This window comes from Oncorhynchus masou, chromosome 1, assembly GCF_036934945.1.
Source record: "Oncorhynchus masou masou isolate Uvic2021 chromosome 1, UVic_Omas_1.1, whole genome shotgun sequence".
In the NCBI taxonomy this organism is placed as follows: domain Eukaryota; kingdom Metazoa; phylum Chordata; class Actinopteri; order Salmoniformes; family Salmonidae; genus Oncorhynchus; species Oncorhynchus masou.
In genome coordinates this window covers 75,132,626-75,146,074 of record NC_088212.1, presented here as the reverse complement: position 1 = coordinate 75,146,074, position 13,449 = coordinate 75,132,626, and the positions used below count along the sequence as shown (strand labels likewise).

Here is a 13,449-nt window from a genome sequence, read left to right as displayed (position 1 = left end):
CAGACTCCAGCAGCAGCAGCAGCCGTATAATATGGTGTGTGTCTGTAACCCCAGTCTGTTAAAGTGAGCCACTGTAGGTAGCTACAGTGTACCACTCTAATCTGGGAACAAGCTGTACAGTTTATTTAGTCCCTTATTACTCCTGAACACTGTTGTATCACACTGAGCAATGCTGGCACCGCACCTAACAACCTACAACAACTTAACACTTTCCCCGTGTGTATTTCTAACGCCCAAAGGTGGAGTGGATGAACACAGTGGAAACATACTGTATGTAAAATGTTGCTGTGAGACTGAAGAGGGAAGAAGATGGAAACCAGAGGCCAAGCATCTGATTTTCACATAATTATTATTATTATTATTATTATTATATACACACACACTGCAATGCTGCCCACAAGAAGCATTGGAATCAATAGGCTTGAATAGGACCATATGTAGGGTTGCCCAAGGGAAGCCTGGTCTTACTGTTCAACAGCTTCCGCTACAACTGTTCATTCCAGGGAGTCCAAGCCTAGGCCGTGATGGGGACTTAAGATCCTTATGGAGAGGAAGTGAGGAAAAGACATTGGAGCTCTATGTGAATACTAAGCATTCTACTAGATGCACCAATGAGCAGTATGCACACACTCATTCATCATTCGCACCATTGCTTAATTTGAGCCGGATCCTAATAAAAGCGATCAAACTTAATTCGTCATGTGAAAAAGTAGATTTTCAGCCCGGGCCTGATATTCGAGTTGGGCCGGCCTGGGTTTATGTTTGAGACCAACGCATGGCCGTGGCTGTGTGAGAAGCACGCCTGTATCTCTCACAGAACTAGAATGAGATTCACGTTCTATGATCTCTCTCTGCAACTCTCATCTCTCCAGCATTGCACTTCATCATTTATTTCCTTATAGAATCATAGCCGTGCGAAGGGTTCTGGAGGAGCTGCAGCACCCGATTCATTTAAATACATTTGCCAAAGTTATAGAGTTACTGCTGTCTGTTCAGAAAGAAATTAAATAATTCAGAATAGCCTAGTACACCATGAGAGAGCCCGTAATTTAGCCACAGAAGATCACTATCTTATTTTAACAACTTAACTAGCGTATGGATTGTGTGTAGCCAATAACAAGGGATAGCCTAAATCTGTCAGTGAACAGCATGCAGATAAAACAGGCAATATTTCAAATACAATTGCAGGAAAACAGATTGGAAAGCAAATGGTTCCTGCTGAAAAGAGAAGACTCTAATCTGTTTGCTGTAGGCGACCAACATTTTTGATCAACTTCCAAATATTGTTTTACAAAGTAAAACAAAAGAGATAAAACAAAAGAGAGTGAGGCTTTTGGCACGAATCACCAGCCAGTGAGCTGCACATCATTGGGTGAGTCAGTGAAACTGGAAAGCATTTTTAGGACTATCATTTCCTCTTCACATTGTAACCTACAATATGTGTCTCCACACACCTTTTTTATTATTTTTTTTTACCTTTATTTTACCAGGCAAGTCAGTTAAGAACAAATTCTTATTTTCAATGACGGCCTAGGAACAGTGGGTTAACTGCCTGTTCAGGGGCAGAATGACAGATTTGTACCTTGTCAGCTCGGGTTTGAACTCGCAACCTTCCGGTTACTAGTCCAACGCTCTAACCACTAACCGCCCTGGGCATAGGGAGGCTACCCTGCCACCCTATGCCCAGACTATTGATGGATTCAAGACAAGTGTAATGCTCGTCGTCGGTGGAAGGAAGAGTGGACCAAAGCGCAGCGTGGAAAGTGTTCATGATATTTATTTACAAGAAACACTCAAACAAAAATAACAAATCCAAAAAATGAAAGCAAACAGTTCCATCAGGCACAGACACTAAACAGAAAATAGCACCCCACAAAACCCAAACGGAAAATCACAACTTATATATGATCCCCAATCAGAGACAACGATAGACAGCTGCCTCTGATTGGAAACCACATTCTGCAAAACAACAAAGAAATAAAAAACACATATTTTCCCACCCGAGTCACACCCTGACCTAACCAAACATAGAGAATAAATAAGGATCTCTATGGTCAGGGCGTGACAGACAAGGTTGTTTTTATTGATCTCAGTGTGTCAGTGTCAAAGTATACTGTTATTTTGACCATTTGTACGGTATTAAAAAAGATTCTGCCAAATTCTCCAGTCATGTAAAATGATGCAGAATTGCATGAAATGCGTTTATAAAAGGCAACATGTTTTTGCAGACCCTAGGCTACTAAAAATGTTCTCTATGTGTGCAACTTCTGTAAGTGCCTCTGCTCTACTTCTCTATGCCACTAAGGAAATGCAATGATCTGCATGCAGTACTTTATTAAAGGGGATTTGTCTCTCATGCATTCCGGTACATCAGAGCTCCCCAGGTTACCCCCCTCTCGCACTAACATTTTTGTTCCGCTACCTCCCGATTTGCAAATTAAGCACTGATTCTCACACAGAAAAATATGTATGTGCTTCAGTATGAGGAGCTGTTAGTCAACAGCTGTACTGATGCTCCTGCCAGGGCCTGTGTTTGTCCTGGGCTGAAATGGGCCCGTCTGGGATTGTGGACAGTGCTGCTGACACTGGGACTCTCCATCCTGCACCTGTGAGTTTGGCAGAGTAAGCCTCTCTATCCTGAGAGTTTCCTGGGAATCTGCAAGGTCAGCCACAGACAGACCCAGGACAACCATTCCCGATCTTACATGCTTATATAACCCCAATGCAATATATCACAAAGCAAAGTTAGTATCCTCTAAACTTAAGTGGATGGTTATGCGGATATGGTTTTGTTATGACCTGGTCTGTAAAGGTCTGCCATTCCTTTGCACTTTATAATGTGTTCCACCCTTTTCCCTATGTAGTACACTACTGCCCATATTGGCTCTGGTCAAATGTTGTGCAATATATAAGGAATAGAGTGCCATTTGGCACGCACCCTTAGAGAGTTGACTGGCAGGTCTGGGCAGAGATGGTGTTTTTATTGCAAGTTCATCATTTCCCATGAGTGTTTCTCTCAGGACTGAGTGTGTAAGTGATACTCATGGTATCAGTCCTCTCCTCTGCAGCGCTTGCTCTGTCTTGCCTGTGGCTGAGGTTCTGAGAGCTGTACCCCATCACTCCCTGGTGGAACATGTCAAACCCCGGAGACTGGATCTGTTCAAAAGGATCAGCTCCTTCTGCAAATAAAACTCAGACAGTGAAACTGAGACTGCTTTCTGCTCCATGTTATGATGGGTGAATAAGAAACCTGAACAGACCATGGGGCTGCAGTTGTTGAGCCATGTAGATACTGGTCTCGCTTTACAGTGTTCATTAACTATAATAACTTGCCATTTTACTCATAGATCTATTCACAGTAAACTGTACCAAAACAAGATAAAGGTTCCGTCAAGGAGAGGCTGTATGCACATCAATATTGACGTTGTGATAGAGCGTGGACACTTACCTGTATATGTAGTGGGATTACTGTGTGTTTGGTAGGATGTGCCCTCTGCTGTTGAAGAGAACAACTATAGACAACATTCCTTATTGACAGTGCATTCATCTTCAGTGGAGTGTTTGATCCCACTGATTTAGAGTTGTGGTAGCTGTGTGTTTCTGATGGGCCTCATGGCTTATTTCCCCTCTATCTGTGTGTATATGGACTGTATGGAGTGCAGGGGGACAGAGGGGAGGAGGGTCGGCCACTGTCAACAAACTTGGGACCGTGAGAAAGACGACATACTATTTGTGATTTTGTGTCAAGCCACAGCTGTCAAAATTCACCAGTGGTAAGGGTGCTGTTTTGGTTATTATCAAATGGATTCAAGATCTTGTTAAACTATTGTAACACACCCAACCCATCTGAGGGTGAGGGAGTGGACCTACTGTGTGTGTTTCCACAGTGGCAGTGCCTAGTGTAATCAGCCTGTCAGATGTTTATAGAGCAGGTCTTAGCTGTGGGCTGTGTAGTTAAGGGTTTTACACTGTCAGTGGAAGAGGTGGAAACGTAACAGATTAAAGCTTTTGAATGGTTGCCATGGGTGAACCTGTCTGCCTGTCTGCTGCTCCCAGTGGTGTAAAGTACTACTTAAGTTTTTTTTTTTTTTTTTTCTGTACTTAACTTCACTATTTATATTTTGGACAACTTTTACTTCACTACATTCCTAAAGAAAATAATGTACTTTTTACTCCATACATTTTCCCTGACAACAAAAGTACTCATTACATTTTGAATGCTTAGCAAGATAGGAAAATGGTCCAATACACATACTTATCAAGAGAACAACCCTGGTCAGCCCTACTGTCTCTGATCTGGTGGACTGGAGTGTGCCTCTGGCTATCTGTAAATAAAATGTAAAACAAAAAATGGTGCCTTCTGATTTGCTTAATATAAGCAAATTTGAAACTATTTATACTTTTGATACTTCATTACTTAAGTATATTTAAACCCAAATACTTTTAGACTTTTACCCAAGTAGTATTTTACTGGGTGACTTTCATTTTTACTTGAGTCATTTTCTATTAAGGCATCTTTACTTTTACCCAAGTATGACATTTGGGTATTTTTCCCGCTACTGGCTGCTCCAATGTGAAGTCTTGTACAGACCTCTCTCTCCTGGCAGCTGAGTGTCAGGGGGAGTCATTTCTTTCTGCTCTATCCTTTCCTGTCTTTTTCTTCCTTTCTTCTGTTGTTGGAGAGAAAGAACAGCCTGTTGAGAATGGATTTCAGACTATCCCTTAGACCAACTGGAGGAAGGAACATGGTGTTAAGCCAGGGTACATAGCCACACTGGTTCGCCTCACATATACAAAAGTAATTGTTTCAAGGAAAAGAGGATCAGGTTGTTGTTTGGTTTGGATGTTTGAAAGACTGGTTCACTTATGACGTTAAGCAATACGCACTCATTCGGCTCTCTTCTTGATATTAGAGGCAGATAATGATGAACTTTAAATCTCAATAAGCTTTTATTCTGTGTTTTATAGCGGAATGTGAGGGTCCACATTTTTGTTGCATCTGTTTGTCGTTCTTTGTCCGCTGCTGCTTGTTGTTTTAGGAGTATTCATGGTTCACTTCAAAACACAATCCACCACTCCCTTTCAAAGGTCAGGATAATGTGGGCAATCTGATGGAAAATCTGGCATACCCATGTTTTCCCCTGACAATATACATATCTGGTTTTGCTGATGGAGCCAACTGCAGTTCTGTGTTGTGAGTGTAAAGGTGAGTGATGTTGTCTGTCTCCCTCCCCGGTAGTACCCTGTCCAGCTGTATCTGATGTTGACTGTCCCCATAGAGATCTTAAAATGATTAGATATAGTGATTCCATATGTAATTCTATGGTTGTCTGTCTCCCTCTCTGCAGTACCCTGTCCAGCTGTATGCACGCGGTGGTGGCTCTGCTCTATCCCTTCTCCTGGCAGCACACCTTCATCCCCGTCCTGCCTGCCTCCATGGTGGACATCGTCTGCTGCCCCACGCCCTTCCTGGTGGGGCTCCTGTCCAGCTCACTGCCCAAACTCAAAGACCTGCCTGTGGAAGAGGTTGGTACTTCATTTTCTCCATCTCTCTCTCTCTGACTTTTCATCTTTATCTCCCACTGTCTTGCTTTTCTTAGACCAGGTTTAATGTATTGGCTCTATTAATTTCCTCCTCATTCTGTGCCTCTGATTTTGTTAGCTTGAGGCTACAGATTAGAGGCTATTCCACTGTCACATTCCATCTCTCTGTTAGACACTGGGCTGGGGAGTGGCCTTCCTGTTACTGGTCAGCAGTATAACGCCCACAACAACCTACAGTATATTACACAGTCAATTACCCTGCTTGTTTTCATTATACATTTACCCAATGAGGGACTTATATTTCTGAAGAGAATTGCGTAGTTATGTTGATCCTCTTGGCTGATTGGTGCAGCCATGGGACAGATTCAGAAGCATCCGGATATACAGTAACTGGGACATCTCACGAGACAGCTATCATGGTGCTCCTCCCAACCTCCCTCAGAGACCCAGGACCACCCCTGGGTCCAGGATGAAACCACACTCTCTGGATGATTGTCACAGGCTTCTTTGAAAGAATGCTGGACCTTCCAGTGATTCAGAGCAATTTTACCCTCAAACATTTTTTTAACGTTTATTCATTTAAGCATTCATACCAGAAATCGTTCTAAATCAGCCTCATGTTAAATTCACAGTCACACATTGAGCAATAGCATTCTGTTTTTGAAAGATCGGGTCAGACTTGAATTCTCTCAGAACGCTGAGTGTAATATGACCCGTTTCCTCTGTTTTGCTGCCATGGACACTGTAGGCTCCCAGTATTGAGTATTAGAATTCAAGCCATGAGCTTCCTAGTATTGAGCTGTCAGAGTCCACACACAGTGTGAGGCCTGCTATAGCTATAATTGCCTGTTCAGTGCTGTCCAGCAGTCTCGCTGTGGTCAAAGCCTGACAGGACGTTGACCTGCAGCAGTTTTGTCACCAATTACAGAGGGAGGAGGGAAAGAAGACGTGTCTGCTTCTCTGCTTTCCCAGCTGGACAGTTCTGCTCTGTTCTGCGGCATTCTTGGAACGGAGCGCTGATTTGCCAAGACAGTGTGGAAAGAGGGGGAAATCACTTGAATCTGTCCTTGTTAAAGTAGCAACAACTCCTCCAGCCTCAACGTGCTGTAGTGTGGCTGACACTGACCTAAACCCCCCAGTGAATGTGGCCTTGGCAGTTGGCAGCTGCTGCAGCCTGCAGGGCCCATGCCAGGGCAGCCTCAGCCCTCAGCTCTGGGGTCCTGGCCCCACTAGGGAGGGAGAGAGGGAGGTTCTGGCTCTCAATAAAAGCCTGGCAGGAGAAGCCATCAGGCCTCGTAAAGTCCAGCTCTCTGCTATTAACACAGTTAGTCCGAGTCAGCAGCATCTGCCCTCAGCCCATGGTGTGTGTGAAAATACCATCTCACCCTGTCTGTCATATTTAACACAAGGCTTTTAATGGCCTGGCAACAGTATCTGTTGTCTGTTTACATTTGTCTTGATGTTGCTGATCGACTCAATTAAAATTCCGTATCTTTTGCTGCTTTTAAAGATCTCGTTTTAACACTGGTATAACACTTCCAACTTCTGGAAGAGCTCGTCTTTCTCTTGATGGAGAGTTTGATTTATTTGTAGAGGGCATTGGTATTCACTTTAAGCCACTGTATGCACATGGAAGAAGCCTGGATTTGATTGAAGATTCCTAAATGTGATTGACCACCTTGATTCTGTCTAATGTAGCAACATTTTAAATGGTGTGTTTTTTTACATGGGATAAAAGTAGAGCCTTTGCGGTAGAAAATGGTATATCATACACTGCAGTTGTGGAACAATGGGAAAGTAATTCTGCTTTGAAAGTTGATAAACTTGTAACCCCACTTTTGAGAAAATGGCCCTTGAATGTTTTGGTACACCTACTGGAGAGCTCTCCTTTGTCTATCCCCATTCAGCATTGTTCACACCCTCTTAATCCTTAACCGCACTCGTCTCTTTAAGGATTCACATGTGAGGCCATGTGCTAAGCAGAGTGACTAGGTTAGTGAACAACCAAAGATTTCATGAATAAAAGTGATAAAAGTAGTAGCCTACACACAAAAAAATGACTTCCAGGTAAAAATACACTTTATGTAGTCCTTGGCCTAAATCCTAATCTGACTTTGGTGCAGGTCATGTTGTTCTTCTGGTAAACACACACATGTACAGGATACAGAAAGTGTAAACGATACAGTGAAATGGTTACTTGCATAGTAGCAATATCAAAAACAGAGTGTCCAGATAAAAATATTTTAGAATTATTAGATGACATTTACCCGACACACTTGTCTAAATTGATGTGTCATGTGAAGGAAATGCTATAATCACCCCCCAGCCACATCTAGCTAAGTGGATGGGTCACTATTGTATAGAAATACAATAGGTGGCTGGCTGTTCCACTGGATGTCATAAGGTGAATTCACCAATTTGTAAGTCGCTCTGGATAAGAGCGTCTGCCAAATGACTTAAATGTAAATGTAGATGGCCGCAATCACCCCCAGACACACCTGGCTAGCTTGATGGGTCATGTAATCATCTGGTGAAGTGGAGTCCTTTGTTTAGACATGTAGCTATCTAGCTAAACAATGAACTGGAATAATCCCAACTCATACTACTACTAATACAAACATTCTCATAGCCTTAGTATGAATCTGCAGGTATCTTAAGTTAACCATCTAGGTTCAATGTTAGCTAGCTAACATTAGGCTATAACTAATAATGCAAATGGTTTTGTGATTCAAATAATATTACTATACCTATCATACAAGTAACGTTAGATAGCGAGCCAGCAAGCTAACTCTCACTAGCTAGCGAATAGTATGCTTTAACTTGCAATGAAAACGAATTTCTGACCAAATTAGAAATGTATAATATCTGAAGATGTAGCTAGATTCTTACTTGTATACATGGATGAACGCTTCACGTCAGACTGGAACCATTTAACTCTGTTTTGTTTGTAGGTACATATTGTTTGGCCAGTATTGTGTCAAGTCCCTCCGGTTGACACGGTGAACTACTTTCGGCCTGTGCAGAAAGTAGCCCATCACTTTTTCCAACTGATCTGTTGATAGCTCCAGCTAAATTCAGTGCATCAATGTTGTTGAGAAAAGTAGCATAACTTTTGCAGTTCTCGATGGCTAACCTTATATCTTTCAAAAACGGTGAGGTAGAAAGGACTATCAACACATGCTGAACAGCTCAAGTTATAGACAGAAGCATGCTACACGTCAGACCAAACCAAACTTATCTCTCGGCATGTACAGCCCATCCATTATCTCAGCCAATCATGGCTAGCAGGATGGCTCCTGTCTTTTTCAGTGGCTAAACCAACTAGGCTTGTAATTTAACCATTTTATTTGTATTTACAGATGGAATACAAGTTTGTTATGAAGGCACATGAAAGTGCACATGTTCCAGAAGGCATTTCTGCCAATAAACTAATTTTGATAAATAATGAATGTTTATGTTCAAATGCCTCTCTTGTCAAGTAGTGACGTGCGACATACGCCTAGTTTCCTGAAACGTTTCTTTTGCAGGCTTTGATGGTGGACCTGGGAACTGATCGCTTCCTCAGACAGGTTGGTCTCAATTCTCCAGTACCTCACCGTAAACAAAGACCAGAACGTTTATTGTAATATAATATGGACACATTTTTGATATTCTTGTTTATTGTTGCTAATTAAATTGTTATGCGTGTGTATAGATGGATGATGAGGCCTCGCTGTTGCCACGGAAACTCCAGTCTGCTCTTGAGCTAACTCTGGAGCAGAGGAACGACATCATCAATCAAGACTCTGACAGCGAGTCAGACGAAGGTGAACGAGGGACACATAATCACTCTCTACTAAACCAGATGTTACGAGTGTAAATTAGGACAACAGAGCACTGGCCATGTTTCTACCCTGTGAACAAGAACATGTACAGCACATGTCTGGGAGCAATACACTGTCTGTGGAGTGATGAGAACTCCTGGAATGGGTGATTCACCTCACTGAATTGGTTACTTGTGTTCATAATGTTGTGTTTGTTTAATGTTACGTATAAATACACAATATCAGATAACTCTTGTGTCATTCCCACAAATGTTATAGGCCCTACTTGATTCTCAAGCACAATTCTCAAGCATGTAGTTTGTATTGCTTCTTTCTAGATATATTGACCATGTAATAAGTGTGTTTCAGTTTCAGCATCATAATTCTAACCTATCCTGTTTCGTCTGTTTCTGTAGAGTGTAACTCCTTGAACAGCCTGGTGTCGGAGGCCTTCATCCGTTTCTTTCTGGAAACCATCGGCCACTACTCCCTGTTCCTCACCCAGAGCGAGCGAGGAGAACGCAGTTTCCAGCGCGAGGCCTTCCGCAAGTCTGTGGCCTCCAAGAGCATCCGTCGCTTCCTGGGGGTCTTCATGGAGTCCCAGATGTTTGCTGGGTTCATCCAAGACCGGGAGCTGCGGAAATGCCGGGCCAAAGGTGGAGCAGACCTACAATGACCCTGCTAATCCACCCTACACAACAGTCTGTAATATTATGGTCCTGTCTACTTGTTAAGAGATAATAACGTTATGTGTGTCCTGTCCTCTTAAAATGGATTCATTGTAGTTACATCATAATACAAATAATATGTCAACTGTAATGATTGGTGGAAATGCTCTTTAGAGGTAGGCTCTGCCACCCCTCACTTTTCTGCCAAAGTAGTCCAAAATCCCTAAAGGGATCTTCTCAATCCTGTGCTGGTACGGCCCTCTGGTTGACAGCGGTTCTAGCTGGGTATTTAGTGCCATCTCCTGGCCACATAGTGAAGGGTATATCACCCCATACCAAAACATGCTTTCTCTGATATACTGCACTGTAACATTACCTCACAATATAACATTAATAATGTTCATAATTATCAGTGGTGGAAAAAGTACCCAATTGTCATACTTGAGTAAAAGTATAGATACCTTAATAGAAAGTTACTCAAGTAAAAGTAAAAGTCACCCAGTAAAATACTACTTGAGTAAAAGTCTAAACGTATTTGGTTCAAATGTAAATGTATCAAAAGTAAATGTAATTGCTAAAATATACTTAAATATCAAAAGTAAAAGTATAAATCATTTTAAATTCCTTCTATTAAGCAAAGCAGGCGTCACCATTTTCTTGTTTTTAAAATGTATGGATAGCCCTGGGCACACTCCAACACTCAGACATCATTTACAAAAGATGCATTTGTGCTTAGTGAGTCCGCCAGATGAGATGCAGAAAGGATGACCATGTGTTGTCTTGATAAGTGTGTGAATTTGACCATGTTCCTGTCCTGCTGCTAAACATTCAAAATGTAACAAGTACTTTTGGATGTCAGGTAAAATGTATGGAGTAAAAAGTACATTATTTTCTTTAGGAATGTAATGGAGTAAAAGTAGTCAAAAATATAAATAGTAAAGTACAGATACCCCAATAAACTACTTAAGTGGTACTGTAAAGTATTTTTTACTTAAGTACTTTACACCGCTGGTAATTACCTCATGTTATTCTGTCATTGTGTTGTGTTTCTGTCAGGACTCTTTGAGCAGAGGGTGGAGCAGTACCTGGAAGAGCTACCAGACACAGAGCAGAGTGGAGTGAACAAGTTCCTCAAAGGGCTAGGTGAGTTCTCAAATAAAATAGAATCTGCACTTAAAACAAATATTTCCCCTCAACAGACCTTACCTGTCCACTTTACCACTGGGACAAATTGTAACCTGGCTTAAAATGTAGGATGATACAAAGTGTTGTTCTAAAAGAAGCCTATTCACATTTGGACATGATGTAGTAATGAGCACCAAGTTTCCAGGGTTCCCCAACTGGTGGAATTTGAAATAGATGTTTTATTGTTGGACATAAAAGACTGTAAAAACACCAGCAAATCAGCTACAAGTGACTTTAATTTTGGAAATATATTCCAAAGTATTCCCATACATAATAAAGAGATACATGTTATCGTATACAAATGTAAGCAAGGTTCAAAATGATTATGTTTTAGTCAAATATTATATATGTTTGGGCTTTTTGCAGTCAATTTGCAGTCTACAAATGATTTGCAATTATGTTCCGGCCACCTAACCACCCACTCAAGAAAAAAATCAGCCGCAGCTGAATGTAGTTGATGATCCCTGATGTAGTCTAAAACCACGATTCCATCTGAGGCTCTACATCATTTCCCTGACAATCACAGAGATCACATTCACAGTAAACGCTGCAGATGTCGGCTCTATTGGAAGATTTCATTGAAGTGTGTTAAAAAAGTTTACATGACGTGAACAGTTCTTACTTGTTTGTGTCTTTTAGGAAGTAAAATGAAGTTTCTTCACAAAAAGAACTGAGGAAACCTGCTACTTAATAACCAAATACCGGAGCATGAAAGCTTGTTCTACTGCAAACAGAAGATCTGATACACCCAAAACCCTGTATTTTATTGACTTATTAACTTCTTTGTCTATCAAAAACATCAATGAAATGTCAATATGTTGTACATATTTCACTGTAAACTGGCTGTGATACCCTCCAATGTAGCTTGATTGTTAGGTGTCTGGTACCTTAATTATGAGGCTAGTTACAGTAGGACGGTACAGAGTGAATGTGCCTTTGTTTCTGATTAACCACTGACATTAAAGTGTACGTGAGAAAAATATGATCAGACTGAGTGAGTGAATGCATGCTGATGTATAGTGGATGTACAGTTACTATGTTTTGTTTTGTAGTTTAGATCATCGTTGTCCTGTCTTTTTGCTGAATGAGAGCTGTAAATTCCACACCTGGTTGGGAGGATTTGTACATGCATTAACACATGAAGAAAATGATTGTAAATGTTTAAAACATGCATTGCTTTGTCAAATTCAGTAATTAAACACAAAAGACTTCAAATGATTGGATTCTTTGAACTTTTTATGTTACTGTTCTGAAGAAACAGAACTTCATCAGCACTTATAGGAAGCGAGGTCGGTGAACAAGGTCATTGTTCCTCTTTAGGTGGAACCCGGGTGGCTCTGTACAGACAGGGAGGTTGGATCACACATTTTAAAGAAGTCAAACACTAAAAACAGATTTGAGTGCTGCAAGATGACAGTAAGCTTCCAAGTCAGCAGAGCTGATAAAAGCATGGCAGTGACAGCCACTGGAGTGATGTGTGAGGACATAATTAGGTTATTGGCAGCATGTGGTAGCTATGTGTGCCTTTTGGGATTCCAACCCACCAACTACACAGTTGGGATGCTGGGGGGACTTGTCATTGAGTTGTCAGACATGACGTCTAGTGATTTTAGACATTTTGGCAATGAATGGAACAACAATCTGGAACTGAATAATGTGAGTAACTTGTCAATTTCGGGTGCCTATAAATGCATTGCTGGGTCATATTTATAATGAGAGTAATATTATATTAGTCAATACTAGCCCAGAACATGTGTACAGAGATGAAACTGTCACCGAGTGTGTATTTGGGTAATTGACTGGTGTACAGGAAGGCCTTTCAGTGAATAAGATCATGTTTATGTTCTAGCTCTATCCGACCAAGACAACCGAGGAACAGAGGCTGTCAGGATGAGACAATAGTCTCAGGACTAACAGGTTAGGTATACAGTACATTCGGAAAGTATTCAGACCCCATTACTTTTTCCACAATTTGTTATGTTAAAACCTTCTATCAAATATATATTTTCCTCGTCAATCTACACACAATACCCCGTAATGACAAAGCAACAAAAATATTTTAGACATTTTTGAAAATCTATTAAAAATTAAAAACAAAAATACCGTATTCAGACCCTTTGCTATGAGACTTGAAATTGAGCCCCAGGTGCATCTTGTTTCCATTGGTCATCTTTGAGATGTTTCTACAACTTGATTGGAGTCCACTTGTGGTAAATTCAATTGATTGGACATGATTTGGAAAGGCACAC

At 41.2% G+C, this 13,449-nt stretch overlaps 1 protein-coding gene across 3 annotated transcripts in view; it reads left to right on the top strand.

The window, feature by feature from the left end:
- LOC135550597 (DENN domain-containing protein 2B-like) overlaps window positions 1-12,418 on the top strand; it is a 98,889-nt gene extending 86,471 nt beyond the window's left edge. For 2 of the 3 annotated variants that reach the window (XM_064981563.1, XM_064981571.1), the window contains exons 15-20: window positions 5,349-5,526; window positions 9,072-9,113; window positions 9,239-9,350; window positions 9,764-10,003; window positions 11,072-11,158; window positions 11,840-12,418. In XM_064981563.1, coding sequence (XP_064837635.1) covers window positions 5,349-5,526; window positions 9,072-9,113; window positions 9,239-9,350; window positions 9,764-10,003; window positions 11,072-11,158; window positions 11,840-11,874 — 694 coding nt within the window. In that variant the 3' untranslated portion in view covers window positions 11,875-12,418. Of the gene's footprint in view, window positions 1-5,239; window positions 5,277-5,348; window positions 5,527-9,071; window positions 9,114-9,238; window positions 9,351-9,763; window positions 10,004-11,071; window positions 11,159-11,839 lie in introns of those variants that run through there. The other variant, XM_064981580.1, reaches the window with a different exon arrangement.
- Window positions 12,419-13,449: the final 1,031 nt, after the last annotated feature.